The following is a 19,178-nucleotide window of genomic DNA, read 5'->3' as shown; positions in this document are numbered from 1 at the left end:
CTCCAAACCCTGTTCTCCAAGCAGATTTCCATGAGTGGATATCTAATCGCTTGTTGTGAATTATTTACTGCTTCAAGAACAGTTTTTGGGGGCAAGTGATACCTTGAGGGCAAGCGATACGTGCTGGTGAAAATCAGTTTGGCTGCTGCTGCCACTTCAAAAAAAAGAAAAAAAAGAAAAAAAAAGTGAGAGACAGGAACTACACATTCTCACACTACTGCTGTGGCAGAGCAGCCATTTTCTCATGCTCATACTCTACAAAGTGGGTCATTCCTGATATGCTGACGATTTTGAGTCCACATTAATCAAATTAACGTTCGCTCAAAATTAATAGTGTAAAAAAACATTAAGAATCTAAGTGTGTATGCACATATCTCAAAATATTTAATATAACAAATATATTTCATTATATAAACATATACATACATTTATACACATAAATATATTAAAATATATTTTATAATTTATAAAAAAAAAAAAAAAATATATATATATATATATATATATATATATATATATATATAATTTAAATAACAACTACAGTATAATAAAAAATTAAGAAATATATGTTATATTATATGTTATATATATTTAAATATTTAATATAACAAATATATTTTATTATATAAGCATATATACATATATATATATATATATTACAATTATATTTTAAATATTTTATAATTTATAAAATATTATTTATTATATAAAAATATTTTTTTTAGGTCTGGCACCTAAGAATATGACAAAAATGTCAACATCCACTCAAACCAAAGATAAATTATTAAATAAAAATATTTATAAATCAGTCTTAAGTAGCATGGGTATATTTGTAGCAATACCCAAAAATACATTGTATGGGTCAAAAATATAGATTTTTCTTTTATGCTAAACATCATTAAGATATTATTTAAAGATCATGGTACATAAATATTTCAAAATTTTATTTATGATTAGTAATGTGCATTGTTAAAAACTTCATTTGGACAACTTTAAATGTGATTTTCTCAATGTTTAGATTTTTCTTGCACCCTCAAGATTCCAGATTTTTTTAATAACAGTATCTCGGCCAAATATTGTCCTATCCTAACAAACCATAGATCTATGGTTATTTATTGTATAAATCATTTTTAAAAAATTCTGCTCCAGGATCTCATATATATATATATATGTATGTATGTATGTATGTATGTATATGTATATATAGTAAATAATTAACACTAATTGTTTTCCTTGTCTAAATTACATTTTTAAAAAAACACTGTACTGCTAATATTTCAAAAATATCAAATGACCTACTTTTATTCAAATTAAGCTTTGAACTTCCTTCCTGTTACCTTCTAACGCTGAGGTGCCCTTAGTCTGAGCTGGGTTTATTTCTGAAATTCTGATACTGTGTTTTATAGCAATACTTCCTTATTTCAAAAAAAATATTTGCAGAAAGTAAAGAACTGAAAGCGTTCTGCATAACAGGAATGACTCGAGTCACAATTGCATTCACTCTCCATCCTGTGGGTCAGGCAGCGGCAGACAGTCGCCAGTCTGTACATCGTGAAAACAGTAAACAGCATCACAGCATTCAACAACATTCCCCAAAGCAAACACAAACACACATTTGCTTTTGATTTCAAGAACAAAAAACACATTTTATGGAGACCAGTGGATTCTCCTGATGCCTTGATGAAACTGGATGAGAATGTAACTTTACTGTCCTTTAGGAAAGGGCATCCATGCTATATTTGAGAGGTGAAAACACTAAATTTAAGCCTACCTTAGGCAGGGGGGGTTGGGGAAACATACGCTGTGGCTGAAGGGAAGCTGGTGGGTTTGTTGGACTCACCTTCCTGTTGGTTGTAGATGATGTTCTTACAGAGCAGATCGTTGTGACACAGAACGACTGGGGAACCCAGTTTAGAAAGGTTCTGCTGAAGCCAGATCATCTCGTCTCTAAGACACGCCGCACTGGGCACCTCACTGTCCAGCCTGGAAACAAACACGTACATGCGTTTAGAAAAAACAAACACGCTTTTGTACTCCAGCATGATTCAAATGAGGCACGTTGTACAGAAAACCTGCCTCACTCAATAAGATAAACATCTTAAAAACCACTATCTATAAATAGCAAACTAACTGCAGAGACACTGTATGGGTGTGTAATTTGTTGTCAGCGCTTGTTGCGCAATACCTTTTGGTGCCTCTATATTCTTAAAAAAAAGGTGCTTTATAGGGTTCTTCAAGCGATGCCACAGAAGAACCATTTTTGGTTCCACAAAGAACCATTCAGGCAAAGGTTCTTTAAAGAACCATCTCTTTCTTACCTTTTTTATAACTGAAGAACCTTCTTTTGCCATAAAGAACTTTGTGAAACAGATTCTTCAGATGTTAAAGGTTCTTTATGGAACCATTTAGACAGAAAAGATTCTTCTATGGCATTGTGAAGCACCTTTATTTTTAAGAGTGTAAGTCAAACATACCTGAACTATTACTTTTGCTCAAACTTGACTTGTAAAAACACTCAAACAAAAAAACCCACACAGCAACATGATAAAAAAAAAACAGTCCATGTCCCAGTTTTGCATGTACAAACACTTACATTTCCTTCAGAAGATGAAGTATTTGGCACGACAAATATAAAGGTAGAATATCTCCAAACACCAGGCTTGACTGCTTTAAATTTGTTATTTTTTAATAATAACATAATTCCTTTGATATTTGTGTTAATATTGTTCTATAAATAAGTCTTTATTATATTTTAATATCAAATATTGGTCATCCTATATTAAGCATCTTGAGTAATCTTGAGTATTTCTGCTAAAATAATTTGTAGAAATTAAAAAATTATAAGATAGACAATGTTCTTAATGCATGTTGTTCTGAACTTGCATCTGTACAAACACATTTGTCTATGCCACGATGACTCATCTCATGTGACATTGTAGCATTGGGAGGATTTTCAAACCGCAATGTAAGCAAACCATACAGAAAAAAACATGAAAAGAAATATCATACATCTAAAGCACCTGTAGTACTTTCTGTACGTCATACAGAGTGAAGCGGAGATATGACTCTCCTTGTATTGACGGCTTTAAAATCGCCCCAAAACATTTTACTCAAAGGGTGTGTTACTCTACATGTTCTGCTTTGCTTAAAAAACATGTCAAAACACAATTTTTAAAATGAAAGCTTACCTCTGGTCCTTTTCAGGGTCGTCAAAGTGTGTAGGAACAAGAGAAAAGAATTTGCTTATCTTCAGCCAGAGGTCTGATTGGGGCACCCAGCCGTTGTGGGCATGTATGGCATGGTACTTTGCCATTTGCCTCGCAATGCGCCTGTAAACAAACAAAAATGGCTTATTTTTAGGTTTAGATCGCATTTTTGAACCCTACAGTGTGTACTTACAAACCATACAAAATTTGGGGATCTGTGAGATTTTTCAAACAAATTCTCGTATGCTTACCAAGGCTGCATTTATTTGATTTAAGATACAGTAAAAGCAGTAATATTGTGAAATATTACTATAAACGTTTCTATTAGAATATATTTTAAAATGTATTTTATTCCTGTAATGGCACGGTTGAATTTTCAGCATCATTACTCTATTCTTCAGTAGGTGCATTTCCATGAAGATATTTTGTAAATTTCCTACTGTAAATGTATTAAAACTTTATTTTTGATTTGTAATTAAATTGCTAAGAACTTTATTTGAACTTTAAAGGCGATTTTCTCAATATTTAGATTTTTTTGCACCCTCAGATTCCAGATTTTCAAATCTCGTATCCTAACAAACCATCCGTCAATAGAAAAAGCTTATTTATTTGCCTCAATTTCAGAAAATTGACCCTTATGACTGGTTTTGTGGACCAGGGTCCCATACAAGGGTTTTATTTTGAGGTTATAATATATTAAAGAATCATCATGTGACATTCACGTACGCAAGGTGACCTATATATGCGAAAAAGCGCACCTGGTATAAACACAAGCATAAACTAGGGTGGCCGCGATCAGCACCACAGACTTGTGCAGTGTAAATAAGGGGTTATCCAAGCTTTAATGGCAATAAAAGCCCCTTATTCAAGCATTGTGTATTCAATGCTTGTGTAAGCGGCCACATATGAGGTGTATTTTGAGGTTATATTACATTAAAGAATGATCATGTGACTTTTACATACGCAAAGTGGCCTGTAAATGAGAAAAAGCAGTGAAATATTCCCTATTTTAAATTACCTAAGAAAAACACTTCATGCGAGCGTAAAAACCTTTATGTGATATATGGGAGTTTTAGCGAAATTGACGTGTTTCCAATTTGCAATTTCAATTTGCGCAATTTTACGGGTAAAGGAAACGCAGCTACTAGGTGTGTTTCCATTACAGATTTGTGCAAAACTTTTGCAATGACGGTGTTTTCATTACCCGATGTTATGCGAATAAAACTTTTTTTTTCCTATCGTGATAAGTCATGGCGATGGTAGGTTTACACATGTCACAGACACCTCACTAGCCATTAATTTTAATCGTAGGAGACATAGGCATCTATCTTTACAGAAGCAGCACTTTTCACAGAAGCAGGGACTTTTCTGAAACTGAAATACTGAAGCACCTGGTATAAACACAAGCATTGACTAGAGTGGCCGCGATCAGCTCCACAGACTTGTGCAGTGTAAATGAGGGGTTATCCAAGCATTAATGGCAAGGAAAGCCCCTTATTCAAGCATTGTGTAATCAATGCTTGTGTAAGTGGCCACAAATGAGGTGTATATTTAAGTATGATCATGTGATTATTACGTACACAAGGTGACTTGTAAATGTAGTTTTGCAAAATATCCCTTTTTCGAATTACCTGAAAAAATCACCTCATGTGAGCGTAAAAACCTTTTATTTGATATATGGGAGTTGTATTTCAATTTGTGCAATTTGACGGGTAATGGAAATGCAGCTAGTGTCACGTGATCCTTTAGAAATCATTCTAATATGCTGGTTTGGTGCTCAAGAAACATTTCTTATTATTATCAATATGAAAAACTGCTGGAAAGTTCCGAAGAATGACATTTATATGAAATATAAATGTCTTAGCGGTCAATTTTGCTCTATATATTGCATCTTGCTGAGTAAGTATTCATTTTTCAAACCACCAACACTTTAGTCATCACCCTTCTAACACAGTAGCCTTGTTCTTTCACAGCTGTCTGAGACCCAACAGCTAAAGTATTGGAGGAAGGACTGGGTCAGCGTGCGAGAGAGAGTGCAGTGCGTCATTCATGTCTTAAGGGATTACTGGGTAAGGTTTGGGGTTACGTGACAAGTGTCTGGCTAGTTGGAGGTCAACGCCGGTGTCTCCATCTCCGTCATGCCGCCCTGAATCAATTAGCTCAATATTATAAAGGATGGCTGGATGATCACGCGGTTTCTAACCTGAAGAAGGCAGGGCTACGGATGTGTTCGGGCTCCAGGGCCACTCCCTGCAGGAACTCATAGCACAGGCCGTTGTTGAAGGTGCAGTAGAGGCGCGGGGCACAACGGTGTGCCTGCAGGACGCGAAAGCTCTTCACTTCGTTCTCACGGTCCACAAACAGTTCTGTCTTGTTCCCGTAGACACGAACCAGCACGACATTCTGCATGGACCCGCCGACATAACAGCCAATCAGTTTGTTTGTGATACCGTCTGTGAAAGACTGCAGAAAGAGGAATAAAAAAAAGCTGAAGATGGTTTGAGGTTAACCTTTAGTGATATTCATTAAAAAACTCTGTTGAGAATCAGCATCACATGATTTGAGTTCCTTTTCTGTTTTTGGCCTGAAGGGAAACCTCATATTTACATGTATACACAAAAGATTGATCACCAAGCTCAGTGTATCCAATTACCTTCATGTATTCAGAGTGGCAGAGCTGAACAAATGTACAATGTCTACTGTAAAAATCGAGTGTGTTTTGTACGGCAAGCATTCCAGGCCACAATCATCTGTACTATCTGGGATTGACTGGCAGTGGGCGGAACGTCAGGAATTTGATTTCTGCCAGCATCAGAGTGGTCTGGCATGTGCTGAGCACTCAATTTTGTTTCATAGTTGATGAAAACAACCCAATATCTGGTTTCCCTCCAACATGTGAGCGACGTGACACACCCCTGCCAACTCTGTTTATACAAGGAAACGCTGTTCCGCACCTTAGGCTAAACAGCGTTTGGTTTACAAGAATATTATTACAGATTGCTGACTTTTCATCCGGATAGAGGCTACGGACATGCGGGTTTACACTGTAAAGGGGAAGTGAGTTTATATGTGGTTTGTTTGTGACTTAAAGGGACAGTTCACCCCAAAATTTTTATTCTGTCATCTTCATGTCACTTCAGAACCTGCATGACTTGATACAGTCAAGCCATTTATTTAGACCACAGATATATTTTTTATATTTTTACTAGTGGGTGCAGGACACTATAGTTCATTTATGTAAGTGAGGATAGCAAAGTAAACAGTGACATACTACACCCATAAATTCTTCGTACAGTTTACAGTAAAATTTAAATTTGACACTTTGACCTGACCAAAACTATACCTGACCTGATCTTAAAGGGATGGTTCGGAGTAGAATTGACTTCATTGCTATGCACTCCGAAGCCCATGTAAATACCACATCCAAAGTTTTTTTTACCTTAGTCAAACATTTATGGAGATATTAGAGTTTTTCGAATTGCTTGTTACAGGAGTGAATGGTACATGTGATGTATCTGTAAATTGCACCACTAAACGTGCAAGTAATCTTACCAAACTTGTACAGTAGTGTAAATAGGTTATGTACTCACAAAACGCTGCATCAGAACATTTGTAAGTCCACCATGAGTGTTTTAAAAACACGTTTTAGCCGAGAACTACTAGTCTCAAAAACTACAAATGGCGACACGTCGACGTCACTTCCCTGGTTTGAAAAAAGCACGTAAAAGTCCTACAAGTTGACATGCACACAGATGTAGTAGGAGGACTTTTACGTGCTTTTTTCAAACCAGGGAAGTGACGTCGACTTGTAGTTTCTGAGACTAGTAGTTCTCGGGTAAAACGTGTTTTTAAAACACTCATGGTGGACTTACAAATGTTCTGATGCAGCGTTTTGTGAGTACATAACCTATTTACACTACTGTGCAAGTTTGGTAAGATTACTTGCACGTTTAGTGGTGCAATTTACGAGATACATCACATGTACCATTCACTCCTGTAACAAGCAATTCGAAAAACTCTAATATCTCCATAAATGTTTGACTAAGGTAAAAAAACACTTCGGATGGGGTATTTACATGGGCTTCGGAGTGCATAGCAATGAAGTCAATTCTACTCCGAACCATCCCTTTAAATAACGAATAAACTGTAATAATGTGAGGCATTTTGAAGATGTCTGAATAAATTTTGGTTTGACTGTAATTCATTTGTGATTATCAAGATGAATTTGTTCTAACACAGTTTAACTCTTGAGTTCTTGTCATATTTTATTACCATTTCCTAAACTATAAACTGTGAAAATGTGAGAAGAACAAATTTTGGTTTGACTTTAGATTATTTTTGTCTATGCGGTCCAACACGGTTTAACTCTTGAGTTCTTGTCCTATTTTATTACCAATTTATTACCATTTTCTAAACTATAGCGAACAAACTGTCATAATGTGAGAAATTTTGACATTGTCTCTGAATAAATTTTGGTTTGACTGTAATTTATTTGTGATTATTAGGATGAATTTGCTCTGACACTGTTTAACTCTTGAGTTCTTGTCATATTTTATTACCATTTTCTAAACTAGCGAATAGACTGATAATGTGAGAAATTTTGAAGGTGTCTGAATAAATTTAGGTTTGACTGTAATTAATTTGTGATGATCAAGATGAATTTGTTCTGAAACAGTTTAACTCTGAGTTCTTGTCATATTTTATTACCATTTTCCAAACTATAGCAAATAAACTGATAATGTGAGAATTTTTTAAGGTGTCTGAATACATTTTGGTTTGACTGTAATTGATTTGTGATTATCAAGACAAATTTGTTCTGACACAGTTCTTCTCATTTTTATTACCATTTTCTTAACTGTGATAATGTGAGAAATGTTGAAGGTGTTTGAATAAATTTTGGTTTGACTGTATATTATTTCCAATCACTTCATGGAAATTTCTACTGGGCTATCTCAATCAGAGGGCATTCGATTCAATGCCAGCACTTGAAAAACTTGATTCAAGGTGTCTCCCCGGTGCGCGGCCAAAGAAAAGATTTCTATCTTTACAGGACTCGACAACACCAAGGCAACGGAAACCTGAACCGTCACATTGAACATTGTTAGCGCCATGGTCAACAGTCAATACATGCAGGTTCTGTAATTAGTGGAAGTGACTTTGTACCGCGTTTCCAAGAAACTCCTTGAGATGTTGCTTGTCTGGTTAGGTTAAAAAACTTCTAGGAGAGTGAGTTGTCACATGAAATATGTTTGTTCTTGGTAAAGGCAGGTGTGTGAAATGCCTGGTTCAATCATTAAGGAGGTTCTAGGCTATGTGTATAGATGTACTCCACTTCAGTCCGCCCATCTCAAGTTAATCAATCATGTATGAATGCAGAGCGCTCTGGGGTGAAGCGAGCGGCCTAATGTCACCGTCACAGTCGTCTTTCTGTGTCAGCTGTAAGCACACACCTATTGGTGTTACAATAACTTCAGTTAATAACAAACAAATGCCTTGACACTGACTATCCTACACAAATATTGACTTTGAGCCATTTAGAAACCAGGAATGCTGTATGACCATAAGGCAAAAATCCAGGTAGAAAATTTCCTCATACTTCATACATAGTTCTGTCCATCTGTTAGCACTATGAAAACACGTAGATAATCCACATTATGAAATTGGTAACAAAGCATTAGTGAATGGTGATTAAAAAGTTTAAAAAGACTTATATACCGTTTCCAGCGCCTTTAGGACACATAGATGGGTTCTAGTATCTGGTAAATTGGATTAGTCACTACTTTTACTTACACCGTAGTAACTGGACGTCACTAGTTTTCCATACACTAAAAACTAATTTTTACAGACCTAATCAAGTAAAAATAGCTATTTAAGGTACCAGGTTATCACTTTTTACAGTGTAGAATTTCAAAGCAAATTAAATGACCAATTTGTTAACCACTATTACTATCAGGATATGGAATTGGTAGTATCAAGTAACTAACTGTAAAACATACTACTCACTATTCCAGTATATAAGTAATTAATTTAATAGTAATAACATACAAATCAGACACTTATTTGTTAAAAAAAAAAAAAGATAATACAATGCACAAACTCCAAGGATCCACCACCCACATTCTTCCCTTTGTAGTTTTGCTTTCCATTTATACTGTTGCTGTAATTTCCTCGTAACGGTTAAAGACATTGTAGCATGCATGCATGCATGCATGCAAGACAAGAGCAATACATTTTTATGAATGAGAGTGTTACAACATAAGTGCTTTGACAACTCGTACTGGCTGCTGTGTCTTTGCTAAGCGCCGTGGTGCAGACGGATCCATCTGGTGACGCAGCTCAGGATTTGAAGGCGCAACACGCTTAACTTCGCTTTCTCAAATATATAAGACGTCTAACCAATTGCTGTCAGTAATTGCAGACTTTCTGCATGGGGTAGGGTCCACCCGAATCGTACGTGAGGGGAAAAAGACGTGAGAATTACCTTCATTTTGACCTCGGAGGGTTTCCAGTGGGGTCTGAGCGTCTTGATGAGTTTCAGGGCTCCGGCTCTGTAGTCGTGCTCATCTAGAGTCACGTCTAATTTGGGAACCACTGGCGCGCCTTCTGGAACGTGAATGTAATTGGCCATTGCTGTAAATGCTCGCTGCTGCTGCTGCTGCTCTGAGACGGGGAAGATTCAATGAATGCGATAAAGTAAATGCAGGGTGCGGATTTAAGCTCAGGTTCTGCACGGTTACGCCTCCAGTGGTGATGTTCGAATCGCAAGTCAGCTGTCTTATCAATCGGTTCTTTTTCGCGATTCAACTGAACCGATTCGCGTTTTGAGGGGACGGTTCTCATGTGACCCTGGACCACAAAACCAGTCATGTGTAGCATGGGTATATTTGTAGCAATAGCCAAAAATACATTGTGAATACATGGTCAAAATTATTAGGATATTAAGTAACAATCATGAACATATTTTGTAAATTTTCCACTTTAAATGTATCGACTTAATTTTTGATTAGTAATATGCATTGCTTTGGCGATTTTCTCAGTATTTTTTTTGTACCCTTAGATTCCAGATTTTCAAATAGTTGTATCTTGACCAAATAGTGTCCTATCCTAAAAACATACATCAATGGAAAGCTTATATAGTCTTATTTACTTATTATTCAGACTTATGACTGGTTTTGTGGTTTTTGAATGAATGTATTTCAATTGGTGTCATTACCTTTGTGTGTTCAATGAGGGAAAAGTCATAGGAGTTTAAAAAACATAAGCTTGAGTAAATGACATAATTTAACTAATTTTACAATTTTATTTGCACGAATTCCTTCTAATCACTTACTTGGAATCGTTAAGTCCTCACAATTCACTGAAAATATAAACAGATATATTTAATCCAATATTTTAAAGAAATCCGTGAATTGGTTTTTGAACCGATTCGTTCAAGTGAACCGATTCGCTAAAGTGATTCGGACTTTTCAACACTATCGTATGATCCCACCCCTGTGCGTTAGGCGACTCTCGCGGTGCATGCTGGTACTATATGACTCACACTGCTTTACATCTAGGGCTTTCAGCGTTTCTGTGTCACTAAGATAATACCCAGGTAGAGAGGCTTTCGTGTTTGCTTTGCTGTTTTCCAGTCATGAAAATGTGTGCTTAGCCTACTGAAGATGTTCATCTTGAATGGCCTTTAGCAAGATTTTCAGAGAGATAAACTTGTGTACGATCTGTAGCCTCCTGTGATTATTGGCAATCGCAAGCATTACAGTGATTCTGAGTAATAATACATTTAATACATATTTGTTCCATTTGTCAGCCTAATAAACAAACAAATATAAATTATTAGAAAAGACATATATTTTTATAGACATATATTTGTAAAACTAATAATACTTTGTCATATCCTTCCAGAATATTCTGTGAGTCTTAACAGAAATTTCTCCTCTGTCTTTAAAATAGATACGTGTCCCATGATGACCCTGGGATTATCATGACATCACTGAATATACGTCAGTTTGTTAGCATCACTGGTTGTTATCTAACATCAGAATTAAAACAATAAGCAAGGACACACTGTTTCCACTTGGATGTCTGTATGTAAAACATTTCCCGCCGCAACCTGTCTATGTGTTATACATATCGTGACCACTGTATCTTAAAAAAAAAAAATGCAGCACAGGTCTAATTTTATTCTGTACTGATAATACTTGCCTACGGGGGGCGCTCTGTGGCTCAAAAAGTTTACTCGATGGATTGAAAGTAGTGCAGTCAAACGATTAATCGCGATTATTCGCATGCAAAATAAGTTTGTTTACATAATATGTGTGCCTGTGCTGTGTATATTTATATGTATAATTTAAATACACAAACGTAGACTGCATGTATATATTTAATAAATATTTACACACACTGTATATGTGACCCTGGACCACAAAACCAGTCATAAGGGACATTTTTAAATTGAGATTTATACATCATTTGAATGCTGAATAAATGTTAGGATAGGACAATATTTGGCCGAGATACAACTAATTGAAATTTGGAATCTGAAGGTGCAAAAAAAAAAAAAAAAAATCTAAATATTACGAAAATTGACTATAAGGTTGTCCAAATGAAGTTCTAAGCAATGCATATTACTAATCAAAAATTAAGTTTTGATATATTTATGGTAGGAAATTTACAAAATATCTTCATGTAACATAATCTTTACCTTACATCCTAATGATTTTTGGCATAAAAGAAAAATAGACAATTTTGACCCATACAATGTATTGTTGGCTATTTCTAGAAATATACCCGTGTGACTGGTTTTGTGGTCCAGGGTCACATATGCATTAACATTAATATATGATTTATATTATATATAAATTTATATTACATTTATTTCTTAAATATATACATATGCACATATATCATGTAAACACAAGCTTTTATTTTTGGATGCGATTAATCGCGATTAATCGATTTGACAGCACTAACTGAAAGTAAACTGTGATTCATAGTCGTCATAATTACATAATAATATTTTATATTAATAATATTGCCCTAGGGCCTCATAATAATAACATTCTTGTTAGTTTGAATTCCTATCTCATTTATACACAGTTATGAGCTTTTCTTTTTTCTATATTAGACAATAAATGTTAAATAGTTTACATTTTATCAAGCATGTTATATGAACTAACTGTTTATTATTAGACTGTATGTGTGTGTATTTATTTGGGATGCAATTAATTAATTACTTGATGGATTGAAAGTAGTGCTGTCAAACGATTAATTTGCTTTCAAAATAAAAGTCTTTGTTTACATTATATATGTGTGTGTGCTGTGTATATTATTTTGTATATATAAATACTTACAAATGCATGATATTTTTAAGAAGAAAAAAAATATATATATATATATATATATATATATATATATATATATATATATTATATGAATATAAATATATACATGTAAATATTTTAAAAATATATATTATGTTAATAAAATATTTTGGATGTGACTAATCGCGATCTTCTGGCTAAGATTAAACGGTCGTTAATGTAATTACATGGCCTCAGTTCGCTACATAATACTGAACAAATGTTCTTGTATACACAGGCTTTTCTTCTTTTTTACATTTTCCAACACGTGTTAGCAAACATGAACTAAATATATATTCATCGTTAGAAAAATAACTATTTGTACCTAACTGACGCTATGTCGCCCCACGTGACATGACTCTGACCAATGCAGTAGCGTCGCGGGCCGGAAATGATGGCCGGTTTTCACAGCAGTGCTTCCATTATGTTCCTGTAGCGTTAGCGAGGGCTCGAGTTTAGCTTCAACACACTCACACACACCTCGTGTAGCTGGTGGCACAGCACTGTAGCTGGGAGTGCAGCTCTGAGCTCCACAATCCTCCCCGACACGTAATCTGGCCACAAAGTACTGGTGTGTGTCGTTGTTTTGCTGTCTTTGCAAGGTAATGATTGATTTCCTGGCTAGCCAAGCTTGGGTTAGCCTGCACATCTGTTCTGTCCTGTTAAATACCTTTATTTTTAGACCTCTTCTTGAATTGTACTACATGTGTAGCTGTGTTTGAGAAAAAATCCATATGTGTCCTGTCATCTTTGTAGATCTCCAGTGAAAATGGCTATGAGACAGACTCCTCTCACCTGCTCTGGTCACACCAGACCTGTTGTGGATCTGGCGTTCAGTGGAATAACTCCTTATGGATATTTCCTTATTAGCGCTTGTAAAGGTAGGTGTGTTCTTGAATATTAAAACCAGCCATTGATTGTAAACCTGGTGTTTTTGCTTTGCATTAAAAACTGTTTATAAGTTAATTAGCTTTAAAATAGTTTGTTTTGGCAATCCAAAATTGCAGATGGCAAACCTATGTTGCGCCAGGGAGACACAGGGGACTGGATCGGGACGTTCTTGGGTCACAAGGGTGCTGTCTGGGGTGCCACCTTGAATAAAGAAGCGACAAAAGCAGCTACGGCCGCAGCAGATTTTACAGCGTAAGTACAAGCACTGACAATGGTTGAAGTATTGGTGAATTATTATTTTACCTTTTTTGTTTATTTGTTTGAATCTGACAGAAAGGTATGGGATGCTGTCACTGGAGACGAGGTCCTCACCCTGGCACACAAGCACATTGTTAAATCGGTGAACTTCACAGAGGTAAGACTTGATGCAAAGAGCCAGATGTTCACAATGACACTAAATCAGAATATTGGAATGATTTCCTAAGGATCGTGTGACACTTGAGTAAAGCAAATACAAAAATATCAAGATACACTACCAGTCAAAAGAATTTATGTTTGTTTAAAGAAGTCTCTTCTGCTCACCAAGCCTGCATTTATTTGATTGAAAATACAGCACAAACAGTAATATTGTGAAATATGTGTACTATTAAAAAAAAATTGTATATATTTTTAAAAATCAAATTTTTTTCTGTGATCAAATCTAAATTTTCAGCATTATTTCTCCAGTCTTCAGTGTCACGTCCTTCAGAAATCTTTCTAATTTTCTGATTTACTGTTCAAGAAACATTTTTATATTGTTATCAGTATTAAAAACAATTGAGTAATTTTTTTTCAGGATTCTTTGATGAATATAAAGATCAGCCAAAGATCAGCATTTATCTGAAATACAACTTTTGTAACATTATACACTCTACCATTAAAAAGCTTGGAGCCAGTATAATTTAAAATTACATTTTGGGAAAGAAATGATAGAAATTAACACTTTCATTTAGCAAGGATGCTTTAAATTGAACAAAAGTAATGATAAAGACATTTATAATGTTACAAAAGATCTATTTCAGATAAATGCTGTTCTTCTGAACTTTCTATATCATAGAAACCTGAAAAAGTCTACTCTGCTGTTTTCAATGTTGTAATAATAATAATAATAATAATAAATGTTTTTTGAGCAGCAAATCAGAATATTAGAATGATGACTGGAGTAAAAATTCAGCTTTGAAATCACAGGAATAAATTACATTTAAAAATATATATATTCAAATAGAAGAATTATCCTAAATAGTAAAAATATTTAGATATTGTACTGCTTTTGCTGTACTTTGGATCAAATAAATGCAGGCTTGGTGAGCAGAAGAGACTTCTTTAAAAACATGAATAATCTTACTGTTCAAAAACTTGTGACTGTTAGTGTAAAAGGTTTAACAATGTAATTTTTTTTTTATCTCTATAATCCAAACTATATATGAAACTACCATTTGTTTACAGCATTAATGTCATTTCAGTAATGTCACATAATTTCATGTTTTTGAACATTCTCTGTTAATTAGGCTGAGTTGTTTTGTTAAATTAAGAGTTTTTACCATAATATGTTGAATCAACAGGACAGTAACTGTCTCTTGACTGGAGGGAATGATAAAGTACTGCGCATCTATGATCTCGGCAAACCTGAAGCAGGTATGTAAAGTGACTCTTTGTGGATTTGTTTTGATATTCAAAATAATAATTGCTAAAGGGTAAATAATGACATGTAAGGCTATCTGGCATTTTTAATGCAGATCCCCTGGAGATTTCAGGCCACACCTCTGCTATAAAGAAAGCTCTGTGGTGTAACAATGACCAACAGATACTCTCAGCTGCTGAGGACAAAACAATAAGGTGAGCGTCCAAAAGGTTAACAGAAAGTCTTTTGAATGTAACAGCACTTTGCCTTTTTCCAGCTGATATTTTATAGTATGTCTATATATATGTATGGTGTCTGATCCTGAGTTTGTGTTGTCTTTCATGTGCAGACTTTGGGACAGGAACACAAAGGAGTCAGTGAAGACTCTGTCGTTTGATGCCTCTGTCAGCAGCATGGAGTACATTCCTGATGGGGAGGTCCTCGTCATCACATATGGGAGGACCATCGCTTTCTACAAAGCCCACAGGTAGATAACTACAATCTGTCATATAATGCAAATATTAGGCCTACATTAAAGGGATGGTTCACCCAAAAATGAAAATTACCCTATGATTTACTCACCCTCAAGCCATCCTAGGTGTATATGACTTTCTTCTTTCACACCAATACAATTGGAGTTATATTAAAAAAAATGTCCTGACTCTTCCACGCTTTATAATGGAGTTCTTTATATGACGGACTTCAAAATCTCAACAGCCATTCACTGCCATTATAAAGTTTGGAAGAGCCAGGATATTTTTTTAGTGTAACTCTGATTGTATTCGTCTGAAAGAAGAAAGCCATATACACCTAGAATGGCTTGAAGGTGAGTAAATAATGGGGTAATTTTCATTTTTGGGTGAACAATCCCTTTAAAGACTAATAAATGTATTGAGAACTGAATGTTAAACGGTTCTGTTTGATTTCTTCAGTTTGGATCTGATCAAGACTGTGGATGCCCCTGCTTCCATTCACTCTGCCTCACTGCATCCTGATAAAGACTTCTTTGTGGCTGGAGGAGATGACTTCAAACTTTATAAATATGACTACACAACCAAAGAGGAAATGGGTAGGAAATAGGAATGTAGTTGTTTGGTTTATGTAATTATCTGCATTATGGAAACAAAAACAAAGTTTAGATTGACTCATGAATGTATACTTATTTGTTAATTTTTGACTTTAAGTTTGTTTCTCTTTCAGAGTCATATAAGGGTCACTTCGGGCCCATACATTGTGTGCGGTTTAGCCCTGACGGAGAACTGTATGCCAGTGGCTCAGAGGATGGCACTCTGCGTCTGTGGCAGACAGCTGTGGGGAAAACATACGGCCTGTGGAAATGTGTCCTGCCTGGTGAGTTTACATAGATATGGTCAAGAAAGTTAGGTCAAGAAAGTTAGCATGTAGGGCTAATTGAAACAAAGACAAAATTGCAATATTGCTTGGTGCAACTCAATTAAGTATATGCTTGCCAGTGCATTCTTTTAGGCACAAACTGCTCATTATCCAGTGTTTTTAATTTTCTCTGAGCAGCTCAGTTTGCAGTAAATGCTAGTCTGAGCTTTGGTCATTTAAAACATGTCTTTGGGAACACAAAATCTTTGAGAAGAATTTGAGAAGTTCTTATAAAGGAAAATGGCAATTCGATTTTTCCAACCCTGCCGGCATATATTTGATCCAAAATATAGCAAAAACGGTAACATTTTTGAAATATTTTTACTATGTAAAATAGCTGTTTTCTATTTGAATATATTTTCAAATGTAATTTATTCTTGTGATTAAAGCTGAATTTTCAGCTTCATTACTCCGGTCTTCAGTGTCACATGATCCTTCAGAAATCATTCTAATATGCTGATTTGCTGTTCAAGAAACATTTTTATTATTATTAGTGGTCGACCGATATTGTTTTTCTTTTGGCAGCCGATGCCGATATCTTGAAGAGCCGATAGACTTTTATTTATTTTAATTTGTAAGAAATTTGAAATTATATGAAAATGGGTTCAAATGTGTAACATAAACATACTTATGCTATAGATGATAAAGTATTTTAAAAGTATTGTGAAAAGTGTTTTTCACAAACAAATAATATATAATATTTAATTAAAATATAAGTAAATAAGTAAGTAAATACTGTAACATATTTTTTTCCAAAATAAAACCAAGGGAACACTAATTTTAATTTTGATGAATATAAAGCTCAATAGATCAACATTTATCTGAAATAAAAAGCTTTTGTAATATTACACACTAAATCATTCAAAAGCTTGGAGTCAGTATATTATATTTTGGGAAAGAAATTAGAGAAATGAATACTTTTATTTAGCAAGGATGCTTTAAATTGATCAAAAGATGCTGATAAAGAAACCTTCATCAAAGAAACCTGAAAAAATTATACTCGGCTGTTTTCGACATAATAATAATAATTATTTTTAAACAGATAAACAGAATATTAGAATGATTTCTGAGGGATCATGTGACTGGAGTAATGATGCTAAAAATTCAGCTTTGAAATCACAAATTACATTTTAAATATATATTCAAATAGAAAAGGGTTATTTTAAATAGTACAAATATTTCAAAATTTTACAGTTTTTGTTGTACTTTGAATCAAATAAATGCAGGCTTGGTGAGCAGAAGAGACTTTTTTTGTCAAAAACATTAAAAATCTTACTGTTCAAAAACTTTTGACAGATAGTGTATACACATGAATTAAAAAGGTGTAGACCTTATTTCTAAAAGCCGAACCTATACATCCATCACCAGTCTAATACACTTCTATTAATATCTAACCAAAATGAAAGCTTGCAATACAGCAAACTATTACATTACCTTATAAGCAACAAAATTCCAGCCTTATCGTTAGATTTTGAAAGGCTTGTGACAGATGTCACTGCCTTTACTTCAGCGATTAGCTGACAAGTGGCTTGTTTTGCCTCTCATTTGCATAAAGAGATGCTCTTTCCGCTCCACTGTCATTCCTACAATATCTGGCACGATTCTACCTGAAAGAATGAATCAAATGCCTGCTTGTTGTCAAAATTTTGATACTAAACTATTTGGATTTTCTATTTGAAAGGGCCTTATAGGTCAGGAACTGGCTTCATATGTGACCTTGTGTATTGGATTCTGTACTTCACACTAAAATCTCTGTCGCTTTCAGAGGAGCTGTCATCGGAGAACTCTGAAGCACTGTACTGCCCTCCAGCAGAGATCAAGGCCTGAGTTGGGAGAGAGAGCAGGAGACAACGAAGCAAAGGAGGAGAGATCACGGGAGAGGTCAGGGACGGGATGGGTCAAGGAAACCACACCCCAGCAGAGTGCTGTGCCACCACCCTTCTTCACAAGACACGGACCGCACTGCCGAGCATGACTTTTAAGCGTGGAGACGAACCAACAAGCGCATAAAGTTGTGGAAATGAGCATCAGGAGACGGCAGTAGAGCTGAGAGCGCTAGTTCAAATACTAATCCTCCAGCTGCCTGCTCTTTCTTTGATACCCATGATACAGCAGTCAGCTCCTTCATAAGCGGTCGGTTTCTGCAGCACTGTGATCACTTTGGTTAAGATTCGTTTTTTGTTTTTTTCTTTTGGTGTTACAACATGTGCTTTCAAGGACATTTTGTTTGTTAACGCAAGAGCTCAATGGTCGGTTCGATAACATCTCCTGAGGAACGTTTTTTGAAATGTTTATCAATAGTAGTGTGAATTTGTGGTAAATGTTTTCCACGAGAGCCTGGGAAATTTGTAAACATGTAAAGCTTTAAAGTGACTTAAGTTCTTTAATAATTTTGACTTCAGTTGCAACATGTGTTGTATCATTTGGCCAATAAAATGTTGATGACGTACCTTTATCAAATTGTATATTTGTCTTCCCTGCTGAAAAAAGAACAGCTAAAACCAGCTTTGGTTGGTTGGCTGGTTTTAGTTGGAAGTAGCTGGTTTTAGCAGTTTTTTTCGCCACGGTTTGTGTCTGTGTTCTACTAATCAGATAATATACAATTTACTTGACACTGTTATGGTTTTGCACTTCAATTACTGATTTGTTTACTGTTACAGGTTCTTTAAT

At 35.1% G+C, this 19,178-nt stretch overlaps 2 protein-coding genes across 2 annotated transcripts; one reads left to right on the top strand and one right to left on the bottom strand.

The window, feature by feature from the left end:
* Positions 1–976: 976 nt before the first annotated feature.
* etnk1 (ethanolamine kinase 1) lies at positions 977–9,929 on the bottom strand. The gene is made up of 4 exons (XM_073838790.1): positions 9,688–9,929; positions 5,410–5,669; positions 3,189–3,329; positions 977–1,983 (listed from the first exon to the last, which is right to left on the bottom strand). Exons 1-4 carry the CDS (start codon positions 9,832–9,834, stop codon positions 1,773–1,775), a joined length of 759 nt encoding a protein of 252 aa, XP_073694891.1. The 5' UTR covers positions 9,835–9,929; the 3' UTR covers positions 977–1,772.
* A 3,039-nt stretch (positions 9,930–12,968) lies between these two features.
* strap (serine/threonine kinase receptor associated protein) lies at positions 12,969–18,957 on the top strand. The gene is made up of 10 exons (XM_073838514.1): positions 12,969–13,167; positions 13,322–13,446; positions 13,573–13,708; positions 13,790–13,871; positions 15,058–15,130; positions 15,232–15,331; positions 15,466–15,603; positions 16,049–16,185; positions 16,317–16,466; positions 18,274–18,957. The coding sequence occupies exons 2-10, from the start codon at positions 13,335–13,337 to the stop codon at positions 18,333–18,335; spliced, it is 990 nt and encodes a 329-aa protein (XP_073694615.1). The 5' UTR covers positions 12,969–13,167; positions 13,322–13,334; the 3' UTR covers positions 18,336–18,957.
* The last annotated feature ends 221 nt before the right edge of the window (positions 18,958–19,178 follow it).

Source organism: Garra rufa, chromosome 4 (genome assembly GCF_049309525.1).
Source record: "Garra rufa chromosome 4, GarRuf1.0, whole genome shotgun sequence".
In the NCBI taxonomy this organism is placed as follows: domain Eukaryota; kingdom Metazoa; phylum Chordata; class Actinopteri; order Cypriniformes; family Cyprinidae; genus Garra; species Garra rufa.
Note: the sequence above shows the minus strand (reverse complement) of the source record. Positions and strands in the feature narration are given on the sequence as shown.